This window comes from Pyxicephalus adspersus, chromosome 9, assembly GCF_032062135.1.
Source record: "Pyxicephalus adspersus chromosome 9, UCB_Pads_2.0, whole genome shotgun sequence".
In the NCBI taxonomy this organism is placed as follows: Eukaryota; Metazoa; Chordata; class Amphibia; order Anura; family Pyxicephalidae; genus Pyxicephalus; species Pyxicephalus adspersus.
This window is the reverse complement of record NC_092866.1, coordinates 37697058-37716827: the sequence shown is the minus strand read 5'-3', so window position 1 is coordinate 37716827 and position 19770 is coordinate 37697058. Positions and strand designations below refer to the sequence as shown.

General features: G+C 36.2%; 1 protein-coding gene and 1 long non-coding RNA gene across 8 annotated transcripts in view; one reads left to right on the top strand and one right to left on the bottom strand.

The window, feature by feature from the left end:
* Positions 1-2059: 2059 nt before the first annotated feature.
* LOC140337683 (uncharacterized) lies at positions 2060-13905 on the bottom strand. The gene is made up of 3 exons (XR_011922119.1): positions 13715-13905; positions 13198-13278; positions 2060-2903 (listed from the first exon to the last, which is right to left on the bottom strand). It is a non-coding gene; the product is annotated as an uncharacterized lncRNA (long non-coding RNA).
* LOC140337681 (vascular endothelial growth factor A-like) overlaps positions 10851-19770 on the top strand; it is a 32422-nt gene continuing 23502 nt past the window's right edge. For 2 of the 7 annotated variants that reach the window (XR_011922118.1, XM_072421474.1), the window contains exons 1-3: positions 10947-11221; positions 11405-11578; positions 19314-19353. Coding sequence is in view for 6 of the 7 variants with exons in the window: in XM_072421474.1 (XP_072277575.1) it covers positions 11513-11578; positions 19314-19353 (106 nt within the window). In the remaining variant the exon portion in view is untranslated. Of the gene's footprint in view, positions 10925-10945; positions 11222-11345; positions 11579-19313; positions 19354-19770 lie in introns of those variants that run through there. The other 5 variants (XM_072421476.1, XM_072421475.1, XM_072421480.1 and 2 more) reach the window with 5 other exon arrangements.

The following is a 19770-nucleotide window of genomic DNA, read 5'->3' as shown; positions in this document are numbered from 1 at the left end:
GTACATTCCATAACATGTTTTTATCTGTGTTATTTCATGAATATGCAAAGGAATATTGCCAAGAAATAATTTAGCTACATTCGTTGCAGATTACAAAAAGTGACCACATAATGTATATTTTGCATGTTAGCTTTAATTTTAGTAACATTTTCAAAAAACAGCAGACACTTGCAACATTTGCACAACTTCCAAATGTATGAGTGTATATTGTTGTTATGTGTTTTGCTGACTAATCACAGTTTCTGGACTAGCTTCCCAATTTATTTATAATGAGGATTTGAATCTGCTTCAATGAGCATGTGTAATTTTTAATTGTTGCAGTCATCCTTCTGAACATAATTATTACACATGACTTCCATTTGCATGCATTACACTGGTTGTTAGCATACTCTGGGGATCCAATTTCAATTCTTACCAAGAATAATAACTGAGAAACTTCTATGGTAAACATGCAGTAAAATATACTCAATTCAACAGGGTTTTCTGTGGACACTGTTATGTAGAAAGGTTAATTATTTGAAAGCATTAAGGTACGATTAGCCGAGCGTCTTCTAGTGTAATATGAAGTGCTTGACTATGCTTTTGTAACTAAAAAGAAGATTTTTTTTTTTTTTTTGCGTGTAGTCTCAGCCTTTGCAGGTCGTCAGTACTATATATCCATTTGTCAGGCACTCTACTCTAAATATGTGTAGCTTGTGTGACAATAACCTTATATGGCAAAGACCAGAGAAGCCTAATCCCTGCACCTTTTTGGTCTTTCTACCCACTGCACAATGAAAACAAAAAATGGCTGGAATTAATCTGCTGGGACAAATTTATTTTTAGACAATTGAAGTGCCCCAGATTCACCATTCCCTTTTCCTTAGCCTGGCATCAAACTTCTTTCTACCCTAAATAGTTTGGAAACTCCACCTACAAACTGTACTTGAGACATTTCCTGCTGAGAAGACCAGACACTCTAGCTGGCTATATTTGTACTAGTGACCAATATGTTTTAGGGAATTCCTACTGGACATTGGTTGCTGTACAAAGTTAAAAAAAAAAGTTTTTTTCTTGACTTTTTGAGAAAACTCAGGCCTCAGTTTAAGATCAAAATCACCCACACATGTAATGAAACTTGTGCACATTACAGGAGAACTTTATTTGAACTTTGATCAATTTTGAATAAAATGGCATTATGACTAATGGATACTATACAGTCCAGAACCAAAAACAAGATTACATTGTCAGGGAAGAAAACTTATTTCCTACAGTAGGCAGAAATCATTATAGACCATTATTCTTTCCTTTAGGATGTGCTGCTAATACATAAAAAAACAGCTAAAAGTAAATGTTTTTTGTGAAAATTTGGTATTTTTATTTATGTATGTTGCCTGGTGTTCTTTTTTACAGACGAAGTGTGCCCACAGCTAAACACACAGATAAACACACATTTATATGGTTAGTTCCTGCTACATGATTTGTAAAGTAATACATACACAGTGTGCTATATGACTGGACTGGAGTCCTTTTGTCACCTCCAACCAAATCTTTGGACTTCTTGTGATCTTTCCAGCACTGTTCATACCCATTACTATGAATTTGTTCCTTCCCACAGATCCATTTGTACTTCATGGCTAAAGGTTTGTGGTTTTAGTTTTTTTTTTCAGACCTTTGAAATTATTTTGTGGTTGCATCCTCATTATTATTATTATTATTATTATTATTATTAATAAACAGGATTTATATAGCGCCAACATATCCTCATGCAGATATATAAGTCTCCACCCTTTTGGTAAAGCTTTGCACAAGGTTTTGGAGCATGTCTTGGGTAAGTTATGTATGCTAGTCTAACATAGGTAGGTTGTTAACAAAAGAAGTGATCTTCTTTGTCTTTCTTCTTTTTTATTGTGCAACCAGTAGGTTGGAAACAGTAATTCTTCAATTTAATTGGATCATCTAATGTGAACTGGTGAAATCCAACCAAAACATTATTAGTTGTGAACAAAGGTTAGATAATTTTGTAGTAAAGATATATTCTTTTAGAATGAGAAAACATTTAGAAACTGTATAATGCTGTATATTTCTATAATTGAAGATTTTACTTTACAGGTGTCGGATAAACCTGGATGAGCAGGAGTCTACTCTATGGGGACATGGACAGTATTGAAAAAATTTGTGAGATATAAAAGAAAGATATTTTCCTCTGAGCAGTTGTTGGAGTTAAGCAATCCTTTGGTTACTTTAAATTTACCAACAAATGTCAGAATGTGATATGGTATAGGGTTACTTTATTGAAGCATGTGACATTAAAGAATAAACATGACTTTGTATGCCTTTATCGAGGTGAATTTACCACAGTTTGAACACAGTACAGAAGGTATAATGTTAGCACTGTTGTGTCAACAATGTTATATTGTTGGTACTTGTTGAGAAGAAAGTCAGGGTAGCACAATAACTGAGGGCATGAACAGATGTGGCAATATCTGAATCAACATGAAGTAACATGGAGTGGCACGAACAGGATAAAATATAATAATCACATTTGGCAGTGAATAAAATTGAAGAGGAACATGAAAATAATTCTTTATTGTTCTCTGGTATTAATTGTTTTGCCAGCACGTTATTGTGTGAATGTTTGTACAACGTCAAGTATACGTGCAGAACATTTTATCTACATGATTGTAAGCATACAGCAGGTGCTCAGTGCAGTGGAGCAGTGTGCGTAAGTCTCCACATAAACAACTAATGCTTACAATTGTTGAAAACCATGACCTGTTCTCTTCCTTCCTCTGCTGTTTTGTCGGTTCTCGCCTCAGCTTCCACCATATCCTCTGTTGCTAGTGTCTCAGCACCTGTGACCAGCTGTGTTCTGGGAAATTCAGTATGTAAATATTCTGTGGATACCACAGTCCTAAGAAAGTCTGGTGAAAATATGATTATATAAAATACTGTATATCTGCTATAATTGCATCATTTCTATTTAAGTTATTTATGCACACTTAAACAAATGGAATGTGTATGATTCTGCCTTAACAGTTCTACAGAAAGATTGTGCAACATTTCTTCTGACTACCATGATGACACTGCTAGCCTTATACCTACTTGATGTGCTATTGGAAAGAGGTTTTCTGGTACATAAACTTTAATAGCTTACAAAGCTTATGCATATAGGGAGACATGTGGTAAGGAACCAGTGCTTATATTTTTAGGTAACAGTGTAGGAAATTTAATTTAAAGTTTTCCAGGTAACTTTTAATATAATATCAATACCTACGTATTTATATGCACTATTTTGCAGTGCTTTACAGACTACATGTCCTCAATAACTCTTAGGTTTGGAAAAATAAATTAGTTTTCAGACATTTTTGAAGATGTCCAAATGGAGCCTCTTGGACTGACTGTCAGAGCGAGTTCTATAGAGTTGGAGCTGCATGAGAAAAAGCTTTGCGCCAGAGGTTTTTAGGAAGATCATGGGAATCATCAAATTAGATTTACCACATACATAAACAGTAATCATCTACATTAAAAAGTTAGAAAATGCTAATACTTAAATAGAATAATGTAAACTAAGTACATTTAGCTGTATATGTTTCCTAATTTATCAGCTAACAGCTTAGCAGCCATAATAATGTTCACAGCACTCCTCTCCTTACTGATAAGTGGACTTCAAGGCTATAATATATTTATGGTTTGAGTGTATAAACTATATACATTTTAATAGTCTATTTCAGTAAAAATAAATCTAACAAATTCTGCTTTAGGTGTACAGCACTTCTATTCCAAAGACACCATTACAACTTGAAATACTGTATATGGGAATGAAAAGGAATGCCACCAGCGATGTCTTATATATCTTCTAAGATCTTCCCTTTGTAGGCCTGAGTTTTATTCAAGAACAACTTGGTTTTCTGTGCAACATAAAAGAACAAAACGTCCTGCATGTATGTAATGGCAGTGCTTAGCGCTTTAATCTTAACCACAAAGGAGCATCCTGTAACAATGACCGTGGACACAGATGTCAGACAGATGCTATTGTATATGTGCTGACATGACCCTCTGCACACACATCCGCTTCAGCTTGTTACAATTGTTTATTCTCTTTTTTGTGGCTGGAACCTGAAGGCAATTAAAATATTTACCTGTGACAAATTACTAACTGTTTACTCAGGGTAACACAGTTAATGCAGGGCTACATAAAATTGTTTAAGATTAGGTTCATGTAGAGGTGTGCTTGTCGTGCTGTGCTGTATAATTAATAGGCAGTTATTAATATAGTCTGAGACAGTAATTCATATCAATCTGAAAAAAGTTCAGCCATTGCTCCTGCCAGCCAAACAGAATTCATTTAATCTTTTCATAATCGGAGAGATAAAAACTTAATTGTAATTAAGGCAGCATATTTGCAAATGGTCCAGTTTCCTTTTCACTGCTTTTTTATAAATTAGGCCCTTAGTGATCAAAAGCAGGACTTGTAGATGTACCAAACAACATCAACTACCAAGTGGGATGTAAAACTGCTTTTGTTTGCATAATAATATTCTGAACTGGACACTGTCAATATTCTGTGCCTTCAAAGTGAAGTCTTTTTAATGGGTTTCAGGTATACATGTTATGCAGGCTTCATGCAACTTATCTTATGGAATTGCTTTGGACTTCTTGAGATTTGCTTTGGAATTTTGAGATTTTGTGGTACTAGGTATACTTTAACATTACTAATACAAATATAAACAGTGTCTTAAAAAACTTTTATATTTTCACTGGAAACAGTGGGGGTAAGAGGAGTAGTAACTGGTCATACCCGAGAGTGTCATGTGACTGACTAGAAGAATGTATTGCAAAAGATGATGATGGTGATGATGTGGAGAAGTGATGTTATTTATTTTTTATATTTTTTTAAAAAATAGAGTAAAAAGTGTCATCTGCCTGATTGAAATAACATACTCTTTGCCATTTCTAGCAGCAGGGAGCAGGTTTTCATTGTGTATACTTATATTGATGTGATTAGTTGGAAATACTAATGTGCCATATTCCTGCAAATAAACTGTACATTTTGACGTTGTACTTCAAAATGGGACTTCAAGATCTAACAATTTTAAATCAACATACAGACAAATAGATAAAAATACACAAACTAAGACTGAGAAAAGTGTACTATACTGCCACAGATAGAACATTTAAAATATGTATAGATTTAATGAATATTTTTTATTTAGTTTATTAAAATTTTAGAATAAATAAATTGGGCTTTGTTATTTACCATGTGGATTAATTTCTCTTTGGCCTTTTGCTGCACTGTGACCTGAAAAGTAAGAATCCCTTTTTCTAGTTACTTTCCTATTAACTGACAGATTTAACTGACAGATATATATGAAGTTTCACATGGATTACATCAGCTCAGCCGAGTGCATTTTAGGGACTTTTGCCCACATTTATTCATCTAAATGTCAAATTGACTTAAGTGTTTTGCCAATTATTTTTATTATTACTAACCAGGATTTATATAGCTCTAACATATTACGCAGCGCTGTACGTTAAATAGGGGTTGCAAATGACAGACTAATACAGACAGTGATACAGGAGGAGAGGACCCTGCCCCGAACAGCTTACAATCTAGTAGGTGGGGGAATTTACACACAATAGGATGGGAAATATGTAATGGTGGGAAGTAGTGATGGTTTCAAAAGACAAGATGGGTAGGCAAGTTTGAAAAAATGGGTTTTGAGCGCTCTTTTAAATGAGCAGAAAGTAGGAGCAGGCCGAATAGGGGAGGAAGACTATTCCAGAGAGTTGGGGCATCTCTAGAGAAGTCTTGTATCCGTGCGTGTGATGTGGTTATGAGTGAGGAAGTCATTAGTAGCTCATTGGAGGAGCGGAAAGAGCGGCTGGAGGAGTACTTTTTTACCAGGTCAGAGATGTAGGTGGGACAATAACTGTGGAGGGTTCGAAGGCAAAGCACAGGAGCTTAAATTTGATTCTAAGGTGAAATGGAAGCCAGTGTAGAGATCTGCAAAGAGATGCAGCAGAAGAGGAGCGGAGTGAAGGATGGATGAGTCTGGCTGCAGCATTCATAATAGACTGTAGAGGAGGGAGTCGGGTTAGTGGAATACCAGAGAGGAGGAGGTTACAGTAGTCCAGACGAGAGATGATAAGAGCATGTACAAGGAGTTTGGTGGTCTCAGGGGATATCGGTCAGACATCCATGATGAGATGGCTGACAGGCAGCATGAGACCTTATACAGGACTGAGGGAGACAAGTCAGGAGTGCCAATGCGGTAGTTGTTTAAAATACCAATGAACACAAATGTCTTTCAGCTTCCTATTTGTCACACAACCCAGTGTATTCCTTCTTAAGGCAGACCTGCTTTATTTCCAGCCTTTGCCAAACTAGTTCCATTAGTCACCAGACTAGACATGTTGCCTTCTCATTTACAGACTTCTACTTGCTAAACTCTGACCAGTTTAGATGAGAATACTTTGTTTTTTAGACAACATTACTGCATTACTCTCTTTAGATAATGCACAGTTCTCCAGGAATCCATTGTCAAGTGTGACTTGTCAAGAACACATATTAAACAATGTAAAAAACAATCAGTTTAAAATGTATATAGTAAAACACAAAACAAAATGGACTCAAAACCCTTACTTTTTTCCTTTAATGCTTTAAATTTCAATGCAAATCACAAGTAGAAATGTAATTGATATTCACAGCATATCCTATATTTTACTTCCTGCCTATTACAATGTGCTCCACTGACTACCTCTTTCCCAAACATTTCCAAAAATCTAAACACACTTTACACATTTTCAGTATCTACCTAGAAAATCTGACTACATGCTGTATATGTTCATTTGTGTTTGTCAGGTTAAACTGGACTCCATTAAGGTTCGATAAATCAATGGAAGCAGGAAAGAAGAAAATATTAAGAGACATTTGCAGGGTTAGGATACAAATCACCAAAGCATTTGGTACTAGGGGATACAGGGACTGGAATACCTAGACGTGGAACACAACTAGGGGAGATGCTGGCACAGAAAAACACAAATCTCTGTAAATTGTTTATGTTGTGGTCAAATATTTTTTTTTTGTTTGCAGTACTAAAATTCTAATTATTATTTTGGGTGCTAGCAGTTATTATGTATACAGAGTTGTACAATATGCTTTTAGAAGTGTGAATATAGCACTGTTTTTGGTCAAGCCAAGCTTGCCTAGTAAGTAGTAATTTATCTGCTAGCATGTTATATACATTGTATGCTGGGTATATTTTTGTGGTTTATATGTCTCAACAAGCTCTGTAGCTGAATTACAATATTTTTTTTTTATCATTCTTTCCCTTTGTTTGAAGAGAAAACACATTTGCTGATGGATTACTGTTTAATGTTCATTTCTTAGGAATGAAGACCTTTACTTTAGCACATGCTGCACATCCTAAATATAAGGGTTAGAATTTCTGGTAACATATCATGCATGCCTATATGAACTACACCCCAGAATTACCTACATTTATTGGTGTTTCCGTTTCTTCGTCCATGTACAACCCTTATCTTATGTAGAAAAAAGCTAGAATTACCCCTAGTGGCCACGGGTATACCTTTTGCCCAAGGCAACTCCCTACGTCAATGGATGATAGTAGCCCATAACGAGTATTGCAGGAATTGGAACAGAAGATTTATATTTTATCATATCTTAATTAGGTCACCCCTCTCCCCTTACACACACTCATTGGACAGAGATAACGATGCTCATTTGTCAAGGACTGTTTTAGACAAAACTAGGCCCTTGCCATATATGAATTGGGGACACCAGATGCATGGCATTTCATTCACCTAAACCTTATGACATTAGAGTGCCTGGCAAGGTGGGGCAATGGGCCAATGCCCAGTTTGCCTTCCCCTTAAACCAACCCTGATTTGTCACCCAGATTGCAGGCCTGGAAAGAGGTGGCATAAAAAGCTGCAAATGGCATAGAAATCTAGTAAATGATGATAGCTCTGACTACTACGCATATTGTAAAAACTTCTTTACTTTAAAATTATTTTTGGTCAAGGAAATGTTACTGAACATTGACATCTTTCACAAAGAAATATTGTATTGTGTGACCTAAACAAGATATGGCTGTCAGCATCACAACTGGTTGTTAACATTCTGATGCAAAAAACTGCTGTCACAACCAACACTCTTAGTACAGCAGATAAATAGGGTGTATTATTAAGAGCAGGGTTGGTATTTTCCTTGTTAGAGCTGATGTTATAGAGGTAATGGACCTCTGCTACAGACAGTGCTGTCTTTTGTGGAATGCCAGTAATTAAGCAGGTTACAATGTCAGGTTATACACTCTTTAGAAAGTCCTAACTACAATGTTATAGAATGTGAAGAATTTGCTACCCTCTGTAAAGAATTTGTTACATATAGCCTTGGTTTCCCTAATGGATGGATGATTTATTTACAAAAATGAATAGCAATGTACTAAAGATAAGTCTGCCTAAATTCAGTGGGAGTTACAAGACTTCCTGTTTTGTTCTACTAATATTATAATGTTATACACCCCTTTAATTAATTATTAGAACAGAACAAAAAAGTTAAGTAACCACTGAATTTAGGCAGACTTATCTTTAGTACATTGCTATTCATTTTTGTAAATAAATCATCCATCCATTAGGGAAAACAAAGCTATATGTAACAAATTCTTTACAGAGGGTAGACTTACTGCACAGATTGTAAGTGATGTGTATAAACAGCACATACTGGAATTATAACATGACCTATCCAACCTTTGCACTGTATGACAGAAGTTTAACTATGAAAACACAATGTCCAGCGTTAAAGCTTTAACTAATTTGCAGAATTGTACTCGGTGTTACTAAGTTTAAAGCAGACATATCATGAAGGAAATAAAGGCAGCTGCCAATGATCCTTTTTGAAAATGTCCTGGCAGCTATGCAGACCCCCTGGCTTTAATGTTTCCTGAGCTAATAACATGGCTCTAGTAGACAGATAAGCAAAGTCAAAGAAAAAGCAGTGGTTCTTGCATGCATATTTTAAGTAGTTAAAGGTAATAGGCAAATTAGAAAAGCCAACATGACAGACAGGTATTAAGCATTATTAGAAATGGTCACCACAGTCCATGTTAGAGCCTGCCCGCTGCTTAGGTAAGACTCCCCATTCACTTTCAGTATATCGTTTAAACAAAGGCATTATAAAAAATGGCATGGATGTGACCCCCCCCCCGCCCCTTTTTCCCCCAATAAGGTTTTTCATATTTCCCCAGAATTATGGCAAAAGATCTGTGTGTCACAGTTTGGAAGTCATACAAAACTCCTCAAGAATTTTTCTTTCACGCAATGAGTTGTGTTCTGGTGTGCTGCATGTAAAAAGGCCTTGAGCGTTTGTTGTTTTGTTTTTCAGTGTGTCAGTAATCCATTTAAACAAAACAACAGCTTGCCTAGGTGTGAATGGTCTCTTAATCTGGCACCTCTAGCATACAAGGTGTTGTTGCCAAAAACTTTTTTGGTGTTTGTTTATGATGGACCCAGAGCTTGGCAGACTGGCTATGAGTTTGCAGTACTGTAACTAATTCCTTATGCATTAAAACGCTGCCTTGGGGAAAACGCATCCACGCATCTGTAGCATCTACCTGTGGCATTCCAATAGAGAAAAAATGGGGTTAGTAGTGAGTGGATCAGTACCACTCACTGCTTTCGCTGTCAAATTTGCAAACGCTGGTTCTTTTAGAACCAGTGCTGCGGTGTGGAAATTCGGGCAGCTGGCTCAGTGAATGATTTCTCACGCTGTTAGTATAAACTTAAAAAAAAATGTATACTTATACTTTAGTCCAAACAGAAATCATCAGCCTACAGTTAATTTTCCTCTATGTCGAGCAGTGGGTGCTGAATCCTACAGGTTGTTGATCTTTGCAGCTTTCTCCCGTGAGCCTAGTTTAGATTGTTGACATCCCCCAAGGAGCAGGCTCATGACAGCCTGGGCTCACAGGTTGTGGGTTGAAAGGCATTGCACATAAGTCAGCTCGGAAGAAGAGCAGCACTTGATCTCCAAGCAGTGAGTCTTCAGGGAATAAACCAGTACAAAAGGTAAAGATTGCAGGATTTTTGTTTAAACTGTAGTTCCATTTTAGGTGATCACTTTAGGAGTTATGTAAAAAGATAACTTTAAAGTGGTGTGAAGAGCTCCAACTGTTCAGGGATCTAACCCAAGTGTATAGGGACCCTATCCCTTCTATGGTGTTTCTTCCCCCACCTCCTAGATTGCAAGCTCTTCAGGGCAGGGTCTTCTCCTGTGTCACTGTATGTATCTGTCTGTCATTTAATGTACAGTGCTGCCTAATATGTAGGCACTATATAACTCCTGTTTAATAATAATAATAAATTTGTTACGGAATGTGGCATAAGTGTAAAGGTGCCCTAATTATTATATGTGTCAGGGAGCCACATTTACAAATACTCTTGATGCTAGTAGTTAGGTGCAGGTTTTATAGGGATGAAGAAACATACTTGTTCAGTTTTACCCTAGGTGGTGGCAGGACAGTGACATTTGACAACATGTAGAGACTAGGACATTATACAAATTAAAAAATGTCAAACAGAAAAAAACATACAAAAGTAATAAAAGCATTATGTAGCATATATATTTATTTTTGGGTTGGAGTGGGGCTTTAATACTCTGTGGACATTGACTAGAAGTATTAAACTTCAGTATAAGAACAATCTGACAGCCAGACAAGTAGCATTTGGGGAAGAAAAAGCCAGCAATGGCAGATACAATGGTGATGACAGGTTTGCTTTAATGTAGTTCCCACTATCCCATGGACTACATGTCTCTCACGAGCAGCAATTGAGTCATGGAGTGATACCAAGTGAGTCAGAAATAAACGTGCTTGGAAGTAGCACCTCCAGCACACATCCTGAGCTGTGGACACAAGGACTGGCTGTGAGTGCTGTGTGCTCTCTTTTCTTATACCCAGTACTCTCATGCTTCATGTCTTTCCCTCCCATCCACCATCCCATTCCCAGCTTATCTGTCTATCTCCCTACCTTTCTGTGTAAGGAGTCAGGGTCCTGTGTGTCCTGCCTAGTACAAGTCAGATCAGAGAGAGGGAAGGGAGGATAACCAGACAAAGGGGAAGAAAAGAAAGGGATCCAGCCAGGGGCACATAATGAGACAGGCAGCAAAGAAAGGAGAGGAGGTCAATCTACACACATTCTTCTGTGACACCAGCAAATCCTGGTAAATTGGACTATTTTCTCTTTTTGGGAAAGAATGTTTTGTTTGCTTTGTGAAAGTTTACTTAGGCTGGGGGTGGCTGGGTAGCGGTAACCTTTTGGAACTAAACTCTGTCCCTGTTTCCTAGTTTATACCAGTTTCTCACCCTTCATCATCTGACTCTATTACCTTCTCCCTACTGAACAGACTGTGCATATGAATGAATCTGCATATAAAACCCCCTGCCAGACTCAACAATTGGCGCTTCAGATTTAGGACTGGCTTCAAAGGACAACCTCCAGGACAAGGGACAAGATGGATTGTGTGCTGGTCAGTTCTTTAATTTGGCTATGTGTGTTACTCCAGTGCATCTTTACTCCGGTAAGTAATGTAATGGAAGTAGTGTTACAACCTCAGGACATTGGAAGCACTGACACAAAGTTGCATGTGTTGCATAGAGAACATTATGTATTATTTCTGATGGATTAAACAATCAGATGAAAATGTTGCATCAGTCAAAAATTGCTTTTCTATCATTTTTGACAGATATTTGGCTAGAATGGTGATCAAAATGTTATTTTGTGATTCTCTTTGACAAGTGTATGGTACATAAAGTATTAGATATCATCTGCAAAATATCAATTTATATGTCCTTTATATGTCCCTCATTATATAAATTGAAAATACAATCACATTATATGTTTAGCATCAGGGAATGGAATTATTACTGAACCATAGTAACTAGCAGAGAAGTTGTAATAATGTGCAGTATACTCTATTGTAGCTTTCTTAAATGGTCAGTCATCTTTGTTTTGCCAAAATCTGCTGGTATAAATAAAATATTTTTCCTATTTTTTCACAATGATATCTTTTTCAAATTCTTTTCCCTCTTGGTTCCCAAATTTCCCCGACATACGGTGGCAGTTAGTTACAATGCAGTTATATGATACAAGTACTTTGCAGTTTTGGTCAATTATATCCCAGGCTCAATGTTGACCTGTGTATTTTTAACTTTACCATTTAAAATGTGGAATGTAAAAATGTTGACAAGTGGACGTGACTAGAAACTTTTTAATAACAGAAAAAAAGAAAAAAATGCTTCTGGTTTTGCATTCTGTGATAGCTTTTTTGCTGACCTTCTTGTTTGAATACTTCAACACTAACCTAGGACAAGTATGCAGATAAGGTCTTTCTGTTGTGTTTCAAAGTGACACAGAAGTACTGAAAGCAGAGGATCATCATATCAGTAATTTACCTAGAATTGTCAGAAGCTAGTTAATAATTGCTGGCCCTGTATTCTTCATAGGAAATAGCTACTAAAAGTGATTGACTATGTGGGGTAGTTAGATGTGCAATGTTTTGCTAAAGTATTATACAGCTGTGCAGTGTCTTTTTCTGAGGTGGTAATGATCTTAAAAAAAAAAATAAAAGCATGGGGTACCAGGTTTCCATGTTGAACCCGTTTAAAAGAAATTTGGCATTGATAAATTCCCACTGGCTGCCATTACTGAAAAGTGGCCAGGAGCAATGCCATTTGGTTTCTGGCCAAACAAAGAGTACAAACTACCTTGGCGCAAGGGAAGCTGAGGCACAGTTTGGGAGATCTGTATCAGGTGCTTACACTTCATGTCAGTACTAGTCTATATTTTCTGGATCTTCTTGTAGCTGGCAAAATTACTGCTGGTATTAGGTCCAACATGCACCTAAATGAGTGCAATCTACTCACCTCACTTAGATTAATAGGATAATGGAGCCACATCTAGATAAATAACATATAATGTGTAAATGAGAGGAAAGAAAGAGGATTGAGGCTCACTACTTTTTTGTAAAAATGTTATATATTATATTTTTAATTATACGATTTTGCATATTTGATCAATACATATATATGGTACAGCTATATACAGTATTTTGCCTCTGTCCTGTTGACACTTTACATCACATAGGTTGTTCATACTATACAGTATTGCTTCTACAAATACAGAAATACAAAAATGTACCGTATCGTGTCGCGTAAACTCTGATGCGTTTCGCCTCGATAGGCTTCCTCAGGGAAAGGTTTAATGAGCGTACTTTATAGTCTGTACATACATATGAGAATAGTATAAGTTATAAAAAATCTTGAAATCAAAAATTTACTTGCATAAATAATTATATATGAAGTAGTTTCAAAAAGTGAATTATTGCAAAAGTTCTAAATGTATCCATAAACTTTACGTGAAAAATCTTATCATTATACTTAATTAAAAAGGACTATAGATATCATAATTTATCCGTAATTTGTGGATGCGGGGGTATGTTTAATTTAACATCAACATATCAAAGGGTCAAATAGATACTCTAATAACTACATATAAAAAAACACCAAAAATATTTAGGTTACTTATGTACCAGTCATATAATATAACTGGTACTATAACTAATATAATCAACCTCATTTTGTTGTGATCTTTTTGTACATATTCTATACAGTATCCAAAGGCTATTTTAGAGATGTAAATAGTTCAAAATACATACCAAAAAGGTGCTCATGCTTTATAACACAGTTTAGGAGTGATAGACGCACTTGCGCCAGGTGCGAGCGTGCTCTACCTCCCAGCTGGTGGAGGAATCCCTGTGTCATCAGGGCTCCACACCATACACAGAGAGGGCAGCTTCAGTGTGTCTGTCCTCTCTGTGTATGGAGGGTGAACCGCCCAAAGGGAGCCGGTATCGTCTGTCCTGGAAAAGGGTATTTTGTTGTGTAAATCCAGTCTCTGATTGTAAAGAAGCATTATAAGAATTACCATTACATACAATTTATGTATGGGTAAAGCAAGGTTAGCTTACCTCTACTTTTCATAGATGTGAGACCACATAATCTTCTCTGTAGGATATTGTAAGCACTATCCCCTGCATCTTGAAGAATATCATGATATCTGTTTATGTGGCTATGCAGTGTTTCTCATAAAAACCCATTATTATATTATATCTACAAGGAAAAATTTCCTATTTGCTTTGTCCATGATTTCCCATTGAGAGCCTTAGGTCTTATCTTCAACAAATATTACTGTCAAGCCAAGTATGATTCTATTGAAAACAAACATAAATCTTTGCAAAATTATTTCTATATGTTTATATTTCATGCATCCATTTCTACATCTCCACTTCACGTTTCCCGAGAGTTCTTTGGAATTATGATAGGTAGATTATTTGTTGAAGAAAAATTTAGACATTTTGTTCAAAGTGCCCTGTTACGAAAGGGTCCCTGGTTGACTAAACACACCCCATTACAGATAAACATCTTTTCATACTTTTCCTTTATACTCCACCTCTTTGCTGCTTTCCAGGACTACTAACATTTGCCACTCCCAGGTGTGAAACATTTAAAGACACATTTCTAAAGGAAAGGTAAGTACAGATATTACGATTTTAACATGCTAGTGTCAGTGAGCCCTTCTTAATGTAAACCAGGGCTGTGGCATTGGAGTAGTGATTATTACATTTGTAGCAACTCCAGGTACACAATATTTACTTCTGATTCTACATCCCTGATGTGGGAATTAAAATCCGATTAAATTTTTTTTTTGCCTGTGGCCCAATGATGACATGGAGACAACTTGACACAAAGTTTAATTGTTTTATACTCAGAGCTTTTAAAGTTGAGCTTCTCCATACTTCTTTTGTAAACAGTGGATATTTCAGTAGCTGTTGGCTTCCTGTAAGTTTAGACAAATCTGGCCTTTCTCCTTTGACCTCTCATTACAATGATGTTTCACAATTTAAAACACTGTAAACTGTCTGTTTTGTTTTCACCATTCTCAGTAAACCATAGAGCCTGAAGTGCCAAAATGCAGCTGCAAGATTAGCTATTTATAAGCTGATCATCTAGAAATAGATCTGAATGTATTGTTGGCACAGCCAGAATTCAAAACTTCAGATTGTATGCTGACATACCAAAACTACAATAAAGAACATATTGTATACTTACCTTGCCAGACATACATGTAGCAATGGACAATTATTAAAGGAGGTCTTCCTTTTAAAAATTAAAAGTAAGGCTATATAGGTAATAATATACACAAAACTTTATATATATTTTTTTGATAATTATTTTATTATATTTTATGTGCTAACTATATTACAAAATTAAGAAGCAATTATAGACCATCCCAATAATTATTACAGTACATGATGAAGCTATGGAATATTTTGCAGCATTTATTGGCACGCAGATCTTTTGCATTGTCCTGGATGTCTGTATGATACGCCTTGTTGCAACAGTAAATCACTAGTGCACTGATAGCCACCCTGCTGGAATTTGTAGTTCTATGACTGTTCCAAGTAGGATGTACCTGTATTGGGAGTCAGATTTTGATGTCACAATTACATCATTACCAATCCCTAAAAAAATAACAATCAGCCAAGGACTAAAGATAATGGATAATGTATCTGACTGCAGATTTGCTGTAGCAGAAAAGTTAGTGTTGCAGACAGTCTGGCTACTGTGCTAAGATTATATCTGTTATAGGGGAAAAGTTGTGAGCTGTTTATAGAGGAAAGGGTAGCAGAAGAATGGAAAAAGCTGTGGGGGAAGGTGAAGAGAAATTGGAAAGTGACAGCAATCAACAAATATGAGAAATTAAATCACAGGTCATATTATTTTATTTTTTCATTTCTTATTTCTTATTCTTTCATATGGTTGTAGATATAGGTTTTAAAAAACAAAACAAAAGAAAATCAATAAAAAAAAAACACAGCCACTCAACTATAGTATTCTGATAGCTCCTCCAGATCCACCCCCTCTCCCTCAGCCTTACATAAACATTAGGTACACTGAAACTGAGGTCATTAATGAATGTGCATTCTCTCAACAATCTAATAAAAAGGAGAGGAAAAAGTAGGCTGTAATTGCTGATCTTGTTTTAACAATATTAGTTACCCTGCTGTTATGCTGATCCTCTTGCTTTAAAGGTTTGTGAGTTTAAGACATTTACTGATCCAGAAAGGTATTCCTAATCAAGTCACAGAAAACTCAGAACTCTGATCCTCTTACTTTTTCCTGGTCAGGGACCCAGAAAGCATTGATATCAGATCAGCAAAGCCAAACAATTAGCATTTTTAGAAGGAGTTGGGTTGTAGATGGCTTTAAAGATTTCAACATAATACTCAAAATAATAAATACAGAAACCATAATCAACAGAAACCATAACAAAGCTCTTTGTATATATTATAAAAACACCAATTTTGGCCAGAAAGAAAATAGTCTAGAGTAACAATATGTTTCAATAATTGGTGCACCTAATCAATAAAGATGTAAACATAAAGGAGAGAAGTTTGCCACCCTAATCCTCTGGAAAACAATAGTAAAAAAAAAACAAAACACTAAAATACACCAATTTATTTATATTAGTAATATTAACAAGTGCCAATATTAGGAAGAACCTGGTAAACTCTGTCCAAATCCTACATTTTACCCAGCGATATGATCCCCTCCACTTTTTAACATTGTATCATTTTGTATTCTTTAAATATAGTCCTAATCTCAACCAACTTTATATGGGTGGGTTCAAAGGTTAAAAAAGCTGCCTAGGTGGTGAAAAAAATGTTAAGTGTGGGAATTTAGGGTGGAAGCATTTAAGCTGCGTACACACTTCCAATTTTTATCGTTGGAAATGAACGACGAACGAACGACGAACGATCGATTGGGCAAAAATCGTTCGTAAAAAAAGTAACCAACGACGCCGACGAACGAGGAAAGTCGTTGGAAATGAACGACCGGACCGGCGGATCGGATTGGACGACGATGGTTGACCATCGTTCGTGTGTACGATCGTTCATTGATCGTCCATGGTCTGAGCATGCGTGATGAACGAACGTTCCTGTGGTGCACGTAACTTCCTGTATCGTTCAAACGATCGCATCTATTGTGTGTACAATATCTACGAACGATCGTGTCGTTATCTGTATGTACAGGATCGGTGCTATACGATCGTTCGCAGATATTGTGCAGGATCGTTCGTCGTTCGTTTACCAACGATAATAATTGGAAGTGTGTACGTAGCTTTAGTCTGTCTAGCACCCGGGTGGGCAAACTTTTTTAGTCAGGGGCCACAATCTGCAAAAATATTTGCCAGAGGCCGGGCCGATGGTAGAGTGGGCAGGGTTATGCCATCATGACGCCCCTGAACGTGACGTCATGATGGAATAACCCAGCCCACTCTCCCATCGCAGATCTGAGCCTGTCATGGGAGAGTGGGTGGGGTTGTGTGCAGTGACACAGCCCGTCCACTCTCCCATCGCAAGCTCAAAGCCGCGAGCCGTAGTTTGCCCATGCCTGGTCTAGCATCATAAGATATTATGAAGAAGTGAATACCTTATGAGGATTGGCTACAGGACAGTATGCAAATGTACATGAATCTCCTGCACATCCATTTAGCAGAATGGATCCAGAATATATGATTAAGATCTTTACATGAAGAACAAAAACTTACCACCATGCTAGTACAAACCTGTCTTTACACTTATCATACCCAAAAATCCAAAGCCAAGAGGACTGGCAGAATTATCAACTATTTAACGACACACAAAAGCAAAATACACACAAAAGCTAGTAAAAAAGTTATAAAGGACAGAGGAACACAGTAGCAAAGTATAAATTTTACAATGAACATACACTTTAGGGAAAACCAGCCATCACTGACTATTTGTAATAAACTTCATTATGATATTAGTGCAGCTTTAGGGCCATGTCACACTGTTGCTGGCAGAAACTATTGTACCATTGCTACCTTACTGAGCGAAAAGTTGAATTAATTATGCCAAAAAAGGAGCAGCAATAAGGCTACACCCCTTTATTTAAGTCAGCAAAGAAGCAACACCATAGGGACAATTCTGTTGCTGGGGAGATGCCACCAGGAACAAGATCGTTTCTAGTATGACATAATTCTTACTTTTATAAATTATTTATTTGTAATGTTCATTAGCAGAACAGACTAATCAGGTTGAGTAGAAGGTGATAAGGTCAGTATAAATAACTGAAATTCAAAAACTGCACTGTAACATAGATGATATCAAGATTACATAAAAAGTCCTATAAGGTTTGTTTATTGACCATTTTGCTTTTCTCTAGGAACCCAGACAGAGTTTTATGATTAATAATATTATTATACAGGATTTATATAGCGCAAACATACTACGCAGCACTGTACATAAATTAGAGGTTGCAGATGACAGACAAATACAGACAGTGACACAGGAGGAGAGGACCCTGATCCAAAGAGCTTACTTTTAGTAATTTGCCTTAACTTTGGGCAGGAGAGACTCACTATAGGATCCCAATAGATTAATTCTGAACTTGTATTTGTATTCTGATTGAAAAGTAAAGTAATATCAGCATTCAGATATTCCCCAAAATATAGAAGAATTATGGCCTCTAAATATCACATTGCCTCAAGTGAAAGTAAATAGTAGGTTCCCTTGTGTTTCTGAACCCCTCAGCAGTTGTATAGTCTGTAGTCTGGTATTGCTTTATTTACACCCTTGTTGATTGGCCAGTTAACATTACCAGTTAACTACAACTGCTAATAAAATAAATGACTAATTGCTATCTATGCATATGGGTAGTTGTGGTGTGTATAATGCCAGACAATGATTTTTTTTTTTTTATCTTCTATGAATGAAGACTTGAATTTAAATTTTTTATCTTTAAACAAATAAAAAGCAAACAGAATGTTATTTTAAAGACAAAAAACAAAGTGTATTATTTGGCTGACAATAGCTTCAGACCTGATAATTTTCTGTAGTTCTTTTATAGGATGCTTAATTTAAATTAATTTTCTCTAATATTATCTGCCTAAAGTAATCATGCTAAGCAATATTAAAGCTGAGTAGCAGAGCTGTGCAAACATTAGTCATGTTTTTTTTCCTTGAATTTGATATTCTCTGTAAATTTTTAATACAACACTGGCTGTATCTGACTTGTTGAAGTTTCTAATCTACACTGCGAGACGCTCACAGTGTGCAGTTAAATCAGAGTAAGCAATTTCAATACAGAAGATAAACCTGTACAGATGTGTAAGATGGAAAAGAAGGCTACAGTTCAGCTTTTACACAATATTTTTTTCACCTCCCACAGATTTCATTGTGCCAAACTCAAGAGACCCAGACATTAGAAGGTATTTATTAATAATTGATATGCTTCACATTTAAACTTGTGTATCTATCCTAGAATATGGGGACAATTGCTCACTGTGTATATAATTTTCTCTACTGCCACAGTAGACACACATATCTGTCACTGTAGCACACAGCTTTTATTTTAACACTTTAGGGTATCCACTGAAATATCTTTTATCCACTGATCCATCTTTTAGTTAAAATTGATAAAACACTCTAGTCTGTGTGTGAAATACAGAACTGGGTGTTGCTACAGGGAGAAAAAATACTAATACTAATGCTTTTAAAAGTTTCCCATATACTAAAAAATAATAATTTTGGAGTTTTGGGTTAATCATTTTTTTTCTAAAATATTTAATAATGTACCACAAAACACTGAAAAGGATCAGATATACATGTCTTTTTTTGATTAGCTT